Source organism: Hordeum vulgare, chromosome 7H (assembly GCF_904849725.1).
Source record: "Hordeum vulgare subsp. vulgare chromosome 7H, MorexV3_pseudomolecules_assembly, whole genome shotgun sequence".
NCBI lineage: Eukaryota > Viridiplantae > Streptophyta > Magnoliopsida > Poales > Poaceae > Hordeum > Hordeum vulgare.
Window position 1 is genome coordinate 164,166,198 of NC_058524.1, and position 14,859 is coordinate 164,181,056.

General features: G+C 42.6%; 1 protein-coding gene across 2 annotated transcripts; it reads left to right on the forward strand.

Annotated features, from left to right (window-relative positions):
- The first annotated feature begins 450 nt into the window (after nucleotides 1-450).
- Nucleotides 451-14,614, forward strand: LOC123407086 (peroxisome biogenesis protein 5). Of its 2 annotated transcripts, XM_045100126.1 has the most exons (15): nucleotides 451-717; nucleotides 1,462-1,587; nucleotides 1,661-1,814; nucleotides 1,901-2,094; nucleotides 2,304-2,636; nucleotides 3,466-3,585; nucleotides 4,310-4,480; nucleotides 5,156-5,325; nucleotides 5,574-5,817; nucleotides 11,544-11,628; nucleotides 11,990-12,099; nucleotides 12,326-12,550; nucleotides 13,497-13,562; nucleotides 14,015-14,109; nucleotides 14,206-14,614. In XM_045100126.1, exons 1-15 carry the CDS (start codon nucleotides 601-603, stop codon nucleotides 14,282-14,284), a joined length of 2,289 nt encoding a protein of 762 aa, XP_044956061.1. In that variant the 5' UTR covers nucleotides 451-600; the 3' UTR covers nucleotides 14,285-14,614. The 2 variants fall into 2 exon arrangements, with proteins under 2 accessions (XP_044956061.1, XP_044956062.1); XM_045100127.1 differs by lacking the exon at nucleotides 4,310-4,480.
- Nucleotides 14,615-14,859: the final 245 nt, after the last annotated feature.

A 14,859-nucleotide genomic window follows, 5' to 3' on the forward strand; every position in this document is an offset into this window, starting at 1 on the left:
CAGTCCAATTCAATTCTGAGCCAGTTTGTCTACATCCAAACAGGGGGTAAGCATTTTCGCTCACGAATTTTGCAAGAGCAAAACCGGGGGAATTCCAACGTTTTCGCACTGCAATGCCAAAATAAAATAGGAAGATCCTTTGGACTAGAAAAGGAAGACTTCAAGTCTTCAACCAACTTGATATTTGTTTTTTCAAGAGAAAAGAAAAGCTTTCCTATTTTCACACTGGAACGTGAAAGAAAAATAGAAGAACCTTTGAACTAGTAGAATAGGAAAGACTTCAAGCCTTCGGCCAACCTTTAATTTGATTTTTTTTATAAAGGAAAAAAACCGGTTCCCTGTTTTTCTCGTGTGTGAACGAAAAATAAAGTTCCCAACCACCCATACGTACTCTACAGAGAAAAAATAATCTCTCACGTGTCCTGGCCTTATCGGGTCCACAACAGCTTACTCCTCCCCAGGCCCGCCAAGCCACCGCGCCGCAGCACGACTCCTCCCCCCCTCTCCCTCCTCATCTCCTCGGGCTGAACGCCTCTCGCCGCCGGCGATCGGAGCAGCGTCAGCGCCTCCTTCCGGCGCCAGCGGGGGCCTTCCGCGGACATGGGGACGCGCCACCTCATCACCGGCCAGAACAACTGCGCCCCGGACGGGGGCTCCTCCTCCAACCCATTCGGCACCCTCGCCAACACCCTTCTCGGCCAGTCCAGCAAAGCGGAGGTAAACCCTAAGCCCGTCGCCCCGTCGGTCAAGACTATCGACCTTAAGGACTTATTACTCCCTGCATCTGCGCTGGCCTGGATCAATTGGCGCCCTTTAGGTTTCTTGTGCTCATATGCTGCTTCTGTTGCCCGAAGCCAGTGCTGTATCCCGTGCGGTCTAGATGCGCTGAAAAATACGTCTGATTCGTGGGCTGTGCTGTCGCATGTCTCTGATTGCTTGGTGTATTGGTTTAGAGTTTAGACTGTGACCCGACGTGCCAGAGCTATCACTGGTTCAATGTTCCGTATCTGTTCCCTTTTACCTTACTCTGAAACCATGCTCCTAATGTGCTGGGCGAGATACTTGAGTCAGTGCTTTGTAAATTATAAGCTACCAAGTTCACTATAATATCGTCAGGCTTCTCTATTCCTATGCTGTTATCTTGTTAAAAAATATAGTAAAGGGTTAAAAGAGTTCATGGTGCTAGGATTCTAACCTTTAGCACACTCATTTCACCAGTTTAAGTCAAAGTACTCTGTGAATTAGCTTATCTGAGAATCTCTGATTGACCTTATTCTGAACATACCAGTACGAGGTATATGTGAAGACATATTTTTTTTTGTCTCCTACCAGTTTCCATGTTCCTATATAAGAATTTGTGTGGATTAAATTGGAAATATGGGATGTTTAACATCGAAATGCATTGAAAAATTGTACCTGAAGTCCAAGAAAATATTGGTTATAACATTTTCTTTTGTGCAGTCACTAAAGGGACTTCCTGGAGCCTCCGTTAATGTTCCAACTACGTCTGATTATAGCACAGCTCCATTGTCTACTCTCCCTGGCTCTGAGAATGAGTTCAAGCAAGATCAACGACCATTTGCACGGGTAATGGCGATTCTCCAAAACTGTCCTTTTGTGTCCCATTCGGCCACTCCTAACTGTTGTCGAACACTTGCAGGGTGCCGACTTCATTCGTGGGGGTCCTGCTAATGACTGGGTTGAATCTTTTCGTCCTCCGGGGCATTCTGCATTTGGGGGGCCAGAAGCAAACTTTGCAGAGTTTGAGCAAATTTATAACAATGCAGGCCCTACCTTGGGACCGGCCTTGGATGGTAGATTTCTGTGTCTTAGCATTTCTGTCTACTGTGAATGGTTGTCTATTAACCACACATGCAATGACACCTAACTTTTGTTCCAGGTCCACCACAAAGGGTCTTATCTGGTGTTCTGCATTCTTTTCTTTCAAGTGGCCGAGCTGGTGTGCCATTTCAACCTGTCCCAGTACCAGCTCTTGGTTTGTCCGAAGGCGACAAGCAATGTATACGTGATCGCAGCTGCATAATGGCGCGCCATATTTTGGCCGATCAACCTGAAGAATATATACAAGCACAGGTTAACTTTTCTTACATTTGTGTTTGGAATTGCCATGGACCATACGAATTTTCTCACAACACTTGTTTCTGTCCTTCCTCCATTAGCTCAGCTCAGTAGTTTCCTGTTGACTTGCTTGACTTTCCAAGTTCCATGTGCTGCCTATGTTTCGTTGATGAATGTTTATTAGAAGAACATTCATGAATGTAACACTTTTATCCGTATATCAGGTAAATACATTGCTGCATTCTCTTGATATTGACAATAATCATCGGATGAAAAATCCCCTGCATGGGCCGTACCCAGAGATGGAGGAGTACTGGAATCAATCCCAAAGTGCTTTGAGATCAGGCCCAATGCACAATGCTGCAAATAATTGGATTACTGAGTTCGGCAATCAAAATAATAACCCTGAGGGTTGGATCACTGAGTTTGGCAAGCAAAATAATAACCCTGAGGGTTGGATCACTGAGTTTGGCAAGCAAAATAATAACCCTGCGGGTTGGGCGCACTCTTTTGAGCAGCAATATGGTCCCAATGGATGGGCCTCTGAGTTTGAACAGGTCAGAGCCTTGTAAAAGCCTGTTTGACATTTTCACAACCATCAATTGTGAAGCATGTTTTTTCATTGTTTATTTATACTAATCATATGAGCAGACAACACATCCTAGAACCAAGTTCAGCCATGCTGAAGATACTTTTTAGCTTCTAGGCCAGTATAACTATGTTGCAATTGATACCCTTTTATCTGGATAATCTGATTGCCCAATAAATGATGATATCTGGCTATCTATGTATCCAAATGCAATTCTGGATTTCATTTGTATCTGCACCATGCGCTGCAGTATTCTTGAGTGTGTTCTGTTTGTACTGGAATTTTCTCGTAAACATTAGAAAATTATGTTTTCCATTTTCGTGAGTAAATAGCCAATATCCAGCAGGAAACACAATCCAATAAAAAAGTTTGTTTGAGAAGGATATGTGGGTTTGGTATGCCATTACCCAGTTGTAATCTGATAGTTTCCCTACCCTACCCATTGAGCGAGATATTATGATATCTATGAGTAATTGTATGCTGTATTTAGAAATAAAGTTTAAGATATTTTTTATATATGTATGTTTTTTTTAGACAGTCTTATGTAAACATAGAATTCTTACTTCTACTAAATGTAGTTATTCTAGAACATGAGGTGACAAAGGATCACATTCTTTCAACATATCTCTTAAATATTAACTAGTTTTAGTTGGCTTCTAAAGTGAAAAAAAAAAACAAATCCTTGTAATTCGTATGGAAATCTGCATACCCATCATAATTTAGTTTCCTTCTGGATGAGCATGTTCATTTGTTGGATACATGGTTTAAATTATGCTATGTACTTTATGTTGTCTCAGCATCAGTCTCAGATGGCCATGGGTCAGATGGGAGGAGCGAACATGGCGAATCTCGCAGCTATGCAGCAATCCCGTATGCTTGCAGAAACATTATCAAGTAACAATGACCCAAAGTTCCAGGTATTTATGATGGCCTTGTTTATTCATGTAACCCTATTTTGGTTGCACATTGTTTTTACCCACAGTGAAAATTTGCTTGAACAACAGCTCATCATAATTTATTTTTCTTCTTCATAAGGAAATATCCTAGTCATGTTATCTCTGCAATTGATGTGATTGCATTTGCATCGTGATATGCTAGGCTAAACCTAAATGTTCTAGATTAGATCCAACATGCCTAAATAAAGTATCTAAATGGATCCTCCAAAAATCAGACCAAACCTCCTAAATACGATCTTGCTTTCCAAACTGATAGAGAAGAACCTCGATTGGATATGCAGAAATGAACTAACATATTGTGAATAAGTGTTGTATTGTTTCTTCATATTGGCGTACGACACATTATTGATATATCATGTTATACCGCCCACGTGTCCAATGTTTCTGTTTATGCCAAAAACACTATTTTTTAGTGGCAATTGGGGTGATATGTAATCCTATTTATTTTTATATGATATTCTACAGATACCGCCTATTATATTTCATGGTTCAAACACAATTTTTGTGGATATTGGGTCATAAGAACTCTTTCTTGAGTCTGTATCTTTCACCAGTAATAATATTGTTTATTTACATTAAGTTAATCAACTGCATTGCTTGCAACCTTATATTATACTATAGGATCATCATTATGATCGTCCTGTCTTAAACACCTGATGACACTTTCTTTTTTCCTTTTTGGAAGAATTCTAAATTCTTCCAGTTTGTTTCAAAGATGAGCCGTGGTGAACTTATTATAGAAGATAACCAAGTAAAACAAGGTTCAGCATCCCAATCCAGTGGCTGGGCTGATGAATTTCAAACACAGCATAATGCTAATGCAAACTCTTGGGCAGATCAGTTTGTGCATGAAGAGGTAATACCAGAGAGCTGGATGCATTTAACTAATTGTATGGTGTGCTAAACGGGGTTTAGTTTTCACCTGAGAGCTGGATGTGTGTGAAGTAATGCATGCCATGCTGGCATGCTCAAACGGGGTTCTAGTTTTTCTAGGCAATGTAAAAAAAAGGAACAGTGTGGTGTAATAATGGTATTATCATTTAGCAATATTAGATGATGCCCCAAGCGTTTCTACAGGAATCTTGTTAGAATATGCATAAATAGTTGCTTAAAAAACATCTAACACTAATGAAAAGCAAATGTAAGCTTAAAAAGGTGAAAAACATGAAGCATATAAAAAAATGAATTCCAGTAAACATAATATCATTTCTAACAAAAATGTGAAGGATGAAATATATAGGTATGCTGCAATCGCCCAAAACATACACTGTCAATACAAAATCTAATGAAAAAAAAACTTATAACTAACATGCACGAATTGATGATGTGGCAGCCCTGCATGCATAGAGTAATGCGAAAAACATGTAATTTATGACTTGCATGCAGGACTTGCTCATGTGGCATGCTTGCATGTGTAGGAAAAGTAGGTAGTGGGTTGTAGCTATTTAGGAAAAATACACCGATGTCCCTTCTTTCACACTAATATCTGCTGGGCACTGATGATTTTGCCTCACTAATATTTGTTCTACAGCTTTCACAAGGAGCCGATAATTGGGTTAGTGAGTTCTCTAGTGAACAGAATCAGGGTGGGCTCAACGAGAAGTGGGTTGATGAGTTCTCCAAATTGAAAGTGGATGATTGGGCAGAGGAGTTCAGTGGAGGAGCTTTTGGTGAGAGCTCTGCTGATCCATGGGCAGATGAGTAAGCACAAGTATCTTGTTTCTGTGTCTTTGCTAATAGTATTAAGGATGAGCCGACCTCTGTTGCTTCTTTGATATGTTATCGGACCAATCTCTGTGTCACATTACTAAAAGAACTTAGGGTTTGGTTAATATTCATTGAGAAGTCATTTCTTTTTACCATTGGTTGGTTATTTTCTGTTTTACAAAAGCCCCATACGTATAGCAATTACAGCTTACCATTTAACTATTATTGTATATTGCTTGTAGGTTTCAGAGCCAACTGTCAGCTTCCAAAAGTTCTGGCGCTTCTCGAGGGGTTTATGTTTTTTCCGAGATGAACCCATATGTTGGCCACCCTAATCCAATGCAGGAAGGGCAGGAGCTCTTCCGGAAGGGCCTCTTAAGTGAAGCTGCTCTTGCTCTAGAGGCTGAAGTTTTAAAAAACCCTGATAATGCTGAAGGTTGGAGGTTGCTTGGAGCAACACATGCCGAAAATGATGATGACCAGCAGGTAATTGTGCCTCTCTCATTAATGTTAGATGCTGTGATGTTCTGCTGTTCATATGCCGAGTTAGGGATGAAAATTGGAGCGGAAACAGCCGGAATTGAGTGATATCACATTTGTTTTCATATTTTTTAGTTGGAGCAGAAACAAATACAGATACCCTGGGAAGGAGGTATGGAGCGAATACGGTATGGACGTGAACACTTACGCCGGAGCAAAAAGAACCCTTGAACTATGCAGGCGTAGCGCGTCGGTGTCAGAAAGGTTTATCGGCATAGAAGGGTGGAAAGTGACGGTGGAAATTTTGGAATATCCGATATTCATATTCGGGAAAACCCTATATTGCAAGTCAACATTGGCATCCGAACTAAAATGAAAATGGATATGGAAAATATCCGGATTCTTTTTACAAATTCAAATGTTGTATGGGATTTTGAAACAAATGTGGATATGGAATTGGATATATCCGTATCCGAAAAAAATATGTTAGCCAATTTAAGCAATTCTAGCCCTATATGCTAATTAGGAGTACCCAACATAAGAGCATCTCCACTAGGTGCCCTAAAATAGTGCAGGATCGCTTTTACATCACGAGGGGCCAGAAACGCTGCTCCAGTAGGTGCCATATATGCAAAAAGTTTTACTCCAAATATACAACAGCTACACCAAGTGCATGGCCGTCTCCAGAGATTCGGGGTCCCGGGGCAAAAATCAAAATTGCCTCCAGATATTCGAATAACAGAAGAACTAATTTTAATAATCTACTACTCCCTCTGTCCGGAAATACTTGTCACAAGAATGGATGTATCTAGATGTATTTTAGTTCTAGATACATCCATTTTTATTCATTTGTGCGACAAGTAATTCCGGACGGAGAGAGTATATTTTTATGTCTTCATATTTTCTATAAACCAAAGAACTTTAATGATTCATTGTTCAAACATGAAGTTGACTAATTAGTGTGAACAAAATAAAAATCAATTACCGTCACCTAGGTTAAACTAAGGCACCGCACAACACATACATGACGATTTTATAATGCTTCCCACAAAGAAAAATCATGCCTCAAAAATTGATGTATACTGTATTATAGATGTGCTGTCAAGTTCTAGTACTACCGTAATTCCGTCCTCCTAACCTAGCCCCGTTTGCCAGTTTGCCTCTCCTCATTTAATCTAATGAAATAGAAGCAAACTAATTACCAATATCTGGTAATCGGGGACTAGAGCCTGGAGGCAGGGACAGCCAGCACAGCAGTCAGCATCCTGGGCAATCGGCTGATCGCCGATCGACAGAAGAAGGTAGCCAGCAGCGGCGGCGCGGGTGATTGGGAAATTGCGTGGAAGGAGAACAGGCCAGAGTATTGGGGCCTCTGGCGATAGATGGAACGTGACAGAAAAGAGAAGGAAAGGATGCCTTGTGGGCTGGTTGTGCTAGATGGGCTGCTCTCTTCTTTCTAGCTTTTGCTGGGTGAGCCGATGGATATTAACTCAGGCTGATGAACCTATCCATACACATGTACTACTACTACACTAGCAGTCATTTGGGGCCCCCAAATTTTGGGGGGCCCTGTGCGGTCGACCATCTTGGCCTCCTCCATTGACGGGGCTGACCAAGTGTTGGAAATTTTGCAACACCAGGGGACCACACAATTTTGGTGTTATAAAAAAGCACTGGGAAGGAGGTTTTTGGTGTTGTAAAAAAGCACTTTTAGGGGTTGCAAGTTATGCTCCCAAGCATAATTTGGTACCTTATTATAGGGCACTCGTTGGAGATGCTCTAAAAGCCTAAAAAGTTGCCAAATCTTACTTTTTTAGTATGATTTAACTTAGAAACTATTGTGCATTATAGTAGTATGTATTAGGTTTCACGCACCAACCAGTTGCTCCAAAAGTCCAAATTGATGGAGAAGGTTGGGCATTCCACATATACTTGAACACCCCCACTCGTGTGCAGTCTCTCTCAGTCTTGCTGCGTGTCAAACGTGGAGGGGAGCAAGCAGCAATTGTAGAAAACAATTGCACTAGCCAGGACTCAAACTCGAGGCCTCTGTCTCTGATAGCACACCACACTTCATGCACCAACCAGTTGCTCCAAAAGTCCGAACTAATGGAGAAGGTTGGGTATTCCCCATATGCTTCAACAGTGTTTCTCCGTCTACTGGTCTATCATTTATTTATTGTATGGTGCGAGTTGATTATCTTAGGTCACATATAATTGCTGACTTATTTCCTTTACCTAATATGCCACTAAATTATAAGATATTTGTATCGGTTCTGAATTGAGAAACACCCAATCCGTATGCATATTCGAGTAACATCCGCTCCGTATTCGTATTCAGCGTTCATATTTGTTTTTGAAATATGAAAACGGAAGTGAGAAGGGTGTTAGGAAAGCAACTTGTCTATTATTGAAGGCCCAAGGGGCATATCTATATTACACATGACTTGAGGTGCAAGGAAAGTAAACATAGACTAATAAGGACTCCTAGACTAATACTAGTAGACTAATAAGGACTCCTAATACTAATACTTCCTAACACCCCCCTCAAATGCAAAGCGTATGCAATAGCATTGCATTTGAAGAAGTGTAATACTAAAAACAATGATAATCCAAATCCGCGTCTTGAGAGTGTCGTCGTAGCATGAAGAGTCTTCAAAACTTGTCGAGTCGCCGAAGGAGATAACGAAGAGATGGCACATCAGAGGTAGACACCGCATCACATGAAGATACAACAAAAGTATCAGGAGAAGATGGGTTGTCAAAAGAAGATGGCACATCGAGAGGAATAAAGCATTGTGCAGAAAATCATAGTCCACGACAACCGTCGGCGAAGGAAGCTCGGCGGATAAGGCACGATGGACGTAGATCGACAATGCAAAAGAAGTCCAGAAAATCCTATAGAAAACAACAAGGGCAAATAGACCACAAAAGTTGCATAGAAAGGATCAGGACCGGAGAAAGGCTCACGGACTAAGTTATGGTGGACTCGCATGTCATGAGAAAACACAAAATATCAACGGATTTGGTGGACGCAGCGGAAAACAAAGAAAACTAGAAAACACACACTAGATTAGAGATGATGGCAGCGGAAGAGAAAAAAATAAGATCATGGCGGCGAAGGCCAATTCCAACCAGAGTGTGCGTGAGACGGTCCCGACTGTGTAGGAGGTGGTTGCTCAGTGCGGGAAGCCTGAGTCAGAATACCAGCAGTACCCATCGAGAAAGAACCTGAAGCAGCGAGCAGACGCTTAAGGCGCAGAATATCCTGCTCAGTCAAAGCGATGGCTGAAGCTGTCGAGGTAGATGACGAAGTCTCTGTAGATGATGATTGCGCCTGGCGCAAGTGGTTCTTCTTCGTGTAGCAGTGGGACTCAATATGGCCATCATTGTTGCAGTAGCCACAATATGGATGGGGGCGACCTGAGCCTCCAGAAGGAGTGGGTAAGAGCGACGGAGCACTCGAGTGAGAAGGGGTCGGTGCAGCAGGGGGCGTAGAAGTAGCCCGAGCAGTGAGCACCGAGGGAACCTCCAGCAAACCAGCACCACGTAAGCGAGTCTCCTCAGCACGAATCTCAGAAAGCGCCTCCATGAGAGAAATACGGCCACGAGCAAACAACTGAGCACGCCGAGGCTCGAACTCCTTACGGAGCCGAGACAGGAATTCGTAGACGCGATGAAACTCCAAGTTGGTCTAGACAGCCTGGCAACAGGGGCAAGTACGACAACCAGCAGTGCGGAGAGAATCGAGCTGGCGCCAGATAGCAGAACTCTGTGCATAGAAGTCATCAACAGTAGAGTCACCTTGCTGAAGAGCATGCTCCTGACGACCAAAGCTGCTGGCGACCTTGAAGCAGAACCGGGCGAAGCGGGATGGGAGACCAAAGCTGCTGGCGGCGTACAACAGCGGGAAGGGGTGGCGGCGTCCAGATCGATCCCCTGCTGGGCTCTCCGCCTTCGTTCCTTCAGGGTCGAGACAGGTGGAGTCGGCCTCCAGATCGAGGCAGCGGCGAGGACAAGATATCCTGCAGCCAGGGAGAAAATGGATCGGGAGCGAGATCCAGCGGCGTTGGACAGACCGCGGCGGGGTGGGGCAGGCTGGAGACGCGGCTGCAGCACGAGCACGACGCGAGAGGAAGCGTCGGCTAGAGAGGCTGTAGCGAGAGCGTCGGGTTAGAGGAAAAATCACGAGTTGCGCGTGCGAAAAAAGAACCTAGGGCTCTAATACCATGTTAGGAAAGCAACTTGTCTATTATTGAAGGCCCAAGGGGCATATATATATTACACATGACTTGAGGTGCAAGGAAAGTAAACATAGACTAATAAGGACTCCTAGACTAATACTAGTAGACTAATAAGGACTCCTAATACTAATACTTCCTAACAAAGGGCACTATCCGATCCGTTTCCACCCCTATCGGCATAGGGCATCGACGTCAACGGAGGAGGGCAGTGAGCCTGTGACGGACGATGCTGGTGGCGGCGCTCTGGTTGCCATGGCACCGTAGCAAGGATGGATGGGTGGCACCGTGTGGGCTCGGGATGGTTGGATGGCGTGCACGGCGGCGTGCTCGCTTGCTCTGTCCTCTGTCAATTAGGGACAGGGGATTAGGTTTACATTCTGGTTGGCCCGCACATTGCATGTGCTCTGTTCACTGTTGCCTGCTGGATTATTGGGTCACACACAGCCATGGTAGTAACGGAAATTTCCGTATTTATGGAAACAGCTATTTCGTTTTTATGGCTGTTCCGCCGAAAAATGTTGTACCTTTTTGTTTCCCTTTCTGCCTAAGAAATTCCGTTGCGCAAGATTTAGCTTGCGAGCATCTGGTGAACGACACCTGCTGCTCACTTGTCCTTTCGCGAGGCAGGCTTGGCACGAGACCTTATCCTGGCTGCGCCTAACGGCCCCGTCGCCGGAGCATGATGCCTCACTCCAGGACTGGTGGATGAGGGCGAGGGATGCCACACCACCATCGCTACGCAAGGCGCTGAGGTCAGCCGCGCTCCTGGTGCCCTGGATGATATGGAAACACAGGAATGCGTGTGTCTTTGACCATATCACTCCATCGCTCGACGAGCTCTTGGGTAGGATCAAAGATGAGATTAGGTGTTGGGCGAGAGCCGGGGCCAAAGGGCTTAGGGTAGTCATGCCCCCATCCTGGGATGTCCACTAACCCTCTTGTAACAATGCTGTAATTGCCTCTTAGGAGGTTGTAATCCCCCTTCTTTTCAATACAAAGAAACGCAAGGCTCTTTGCGTTTTCTCGATTTTTTTCCCCGTTTCCGTTTTACTTTGGACCAGACAGAAAGATTCCGCTCCGTTTTCATCCCTATACCAAGTATTATAATACATGTTCGGCATATGTTGAACGGATTATTGTCACTATGTCCAGCATGGATGTATTGGATGCATCATGTTTGTTCATGACCGAGTTTAGATCATTTTCAAGGAATATTGTTTTATCTAGTCTTAAAGGCCAAAGCAATATGCTAATTCTCGTGACTGATGATGTGAACCATTCACCTCACAAGAGTTAGATATTCATATATACTCCCTCTGTAACACAATACTTGTAGTAGTGTTCCCTAACAACAAGTATTTAGATACAGAGGGAGTACAAAATAAATTAATTTTTTAGTTCTAAGAATCTTGGGGTCTATGAGATGGGCTCCATGCTTCTTCTTTGCTAAAAGAGTCTGCTGTTATTAATTCATTTCCTTGCTTTCAGGCCATAGCTGCAATGCTGCGTGCCCAGGAGGCCAATCCTACCAACTTAGAAGTTCTTCTTTCTCTTGGTGTCAGTCACACAAACGGTGAGTGTTATTTATGTGAGCATTTCAGTGACCTGCTTAATCTGCTGGAATTTGTCTTATAAGAAACAAAGTGGTAGAAGGTAGGATTGGAAGTTAGCAGGTATCTGCGTTGTGTAAGCTACTTTCAATTGTAAAAACTAACCCATCTTCCAGCTTTTTCAATTTTCATTTACAGTTAGAAAAACTTCCCAATGATCCAAGCCTCAATACTGCAATAGTTGTGCTCATAACATGTTCTAATATATTTTGAAGTTCTGTTGAAGCAGGAAATTTGTCGAAATAGCCCGACTTTCGTTTTTTATACTTCAATATTTTTGTATACCATCATGAGAGGATCTATTATCTTATATGATTACTGCAGAGTTGGAACAGGGAGAAGCATTAAGATATCTTTCGAGGTGGCTTCAGAATCATCCAAAGTATGGGGGTATCGTCCCTCCCCACCAAACTGATTCACCATATGGTCCAGATGTAAGTGAGGGATATGTAATTCATAATGATGGTGCATCAAACAAACAATTTTAACTTGTTAAACCCTTTCCATCTCCAGCTTCCAAATGGTATTCTGTATAACTGTCTCAGTTTATTGTACCTTTCTGCGAGATATTATTAATTGTAATCATGTGTCTGTACAATCTGTTTTCCAATCTTACTAGAAGTTATTAGTTTAGGATACTAAACAACTACCTCTCACCAGGTTGTTAGATTGTTCAATGAAGCTGCTCAGATGTCGCCTGAGGATGCTGATGTCCACATAGTTCTGGGTGTCTTGTACAACTTATCAAGAGAATATGATAAAGCTATAGCTTCATTTAAGACGGCACTACAGCTGAAACCACAAGACTATTCTCTTTGGAACAAGCTCGGTGCGACCCAAGCAAACAGCATCCAGAGTGCTGATGCCGTACTGGCATACCAGCAGGTAATTATTTTTTGGAACGTGCGTGAACTTCAACTTTGGTGAAAGCCTCGTTCTGTTTAAGTGTATTTATATGCTTGGTTCAAGAAGTATACTCCCTCCATCCATATATGTAGGGCCTAATACATTTTTTGAGGTTAAATTTGACCACGGGTTAGAACGATAATATGTGATATGCATTTTACACAAATCATATAATCAAATTCGTATGTGAAAGGAGTTTCTAATGATATAATATTTATACCATACATCTCATATATTATTAATCTTATCAATGGTCAAAGACAACCTTGAAAAATGTATTAAGCTCTATATATATGGATGGAGGGAGTAGCACTTTGTCTCTAGCAGAGACTCTGGCAATTTCTTTTTAAGGAATGCTCTGGCAGTTGTATTTGCGGTGCAAACTGCAAAAGCTAGCAGTATGATCTCGTCTGACAAAAATAGTTTTATAATATAGTGTCTCTATACATGTTGGAGCTAAAAAAATCTGAAATGATCAACTAATAGACTGATTGACATCTGGAAAGTAATGTCGCATATCACAAACATTGGGATTGGGGCAGCTAAATCTCTCTGTGTGGAATGTGGATAAGTTTCTGTGTGATTTGACACCAAGATTGTGTTTGCTGCTGCGTGTATGCTACATCCCAAGTGCTTCTTGCATTATAGTATATCCGATGAGATATAATCAAATTATTTGTGAGGCAGTGTAATCCCATTGATTTGGTGTCCAATCCTACAAATACATGTTTATTTGCATCCTTCACTTAATTTATTAGTATAAACTACAAAGTGGATGACTGTTCGAAACCATCTTAGTGTGCATTACAAAAAATATGGGTATACTAAAGAGTGCCCCAGGTGTTTGGCTTATTACTTTAGATGTTGATTGTGGTATACTAAAAAGTGCCTGGAAGTAATCCCAAATTGTTGCTTGTTATTTCAGGCTCTAGATTTGAAGCCCAACTACGTCCGTGCATGGGCTAATATGGGAATTAGCTATGCCAACCAGGTAATTCTTGTGCAGCACAATGATCACTCGATCATGTTGTTGGCTGTATAATTGTATTTTTCGCAAATTCCCTGCAATGCGAAATAAGAAACCTTATATTGAGTTAACATTACTCCACTGGCCCACTAACACGCTTTTCATCATTACATAAGTGAGTTTATGTTCTTTCACTTTTAGTATTGAAATGTTTGTCTTGTTATCATGCTCTCAGTATTATGAAAATTCGGGGCACTTTTTGTACAATGAATGTCACCTAGTGAATAAATGTTGATTAAGCGCAGACGGTTATAATGTGGACTACTCGTTTACCTAACTTATTAACGATGAACATTGAAATCTATCTTTATCCAATGGTGTGGTAACTCAACACAGAAATCCTTATGATAACAGATAACAGTCATTCACATATAACCCCTGTTGCAAGATACTTTTCTAAGCTGCTCTCTATGCAGGGTCTGTACGAAGATTCCATTCGGTACTATGTAAGGGCGGTTTCCATGAATCCGAAAGCAGACAATGCCTGGCAGTACTTGAGAATTTCACTTGGGTATGTCCGATTCGCTTCCTTCTATCTGCATGTGAACATGAGCAATTTTTTTATGATGATTTTGCCTTACTAACACATTTCCCCCTTTCCAATCAGTAATGCTTCACGCAGTGATATGATTGCTGCATGTGATTCCCGCAACCTTGACGTCCTTCAGAAAGAGTTTCCCCTCTGAGTCCAAACATTCTAGACATTAGGAGGTCTTCATCATGAAAGGGTAGAAGGAAACTAGCAAAATGGGATGGTTTCCGTGGCTGCATATTCTGGAATGGGAAGGAGAAACAAACACAGATTGGCGGTCATTGTGTTATTGTGTTTTTCTGTTTACTGTAAGCTAATTGATCTTCTGTTTGCTGAGATGTGGAATGTATAGAAAGCCAGATTACCAGCCAATTTGTAGATGTAAAATCCCATGGCAGAAACAGTGGTTGCAATCGGGGGACAGCATATGTAATTCTGTATACAAGAGGCACAAATGAATAAAAAAGGTGGTCGTATGAAATAATCATTGGCTGGAACATGTACTTCAGTTCTTGTGATGCACAATATAAGGGTGGTTCTTGCAGTGTCCGTATGCTTCAGTGCCGTGTTGACCAAAACGCAATCCCGTGCCCCTTATTTGCTGCGCCGGCTCCCGCGCTCGCTCCTGCTCTCTACCGCGCTCCCTCCTCCGCTCTGGCGCGCTCGCGCCCCCCATCCAGCCGCGCCGCCGCCGCCGCTCGCGCCCCCGGCGACTGTTCAGCGCTTCCC

Excerpts from the sequence above, each read along its gene's own strand:
- LOC123407086 (XM_045100126.1), top strand. The coding sequence starts at position 601 with ATGGGGACGCGCCACCTCATCACCGGCCAGAACAACTGCGCCCCGGAC. Across the intron at positions 11,629-11,989 it reads TGGTGTCAGTCACACAAACG|AGTTGGAACAGGGAGAAGCA; the intron begins GTGAGTGTTATT and ends TGATTACTGCAG. Across the intron at positions 13,563-14,014 it reads GAATTAGCTATGCCAACCAG|GGTCTGTACGAAGATTCCAT; the intron begins GTAATTCTTGTG and ends CTCTCTATGCAG.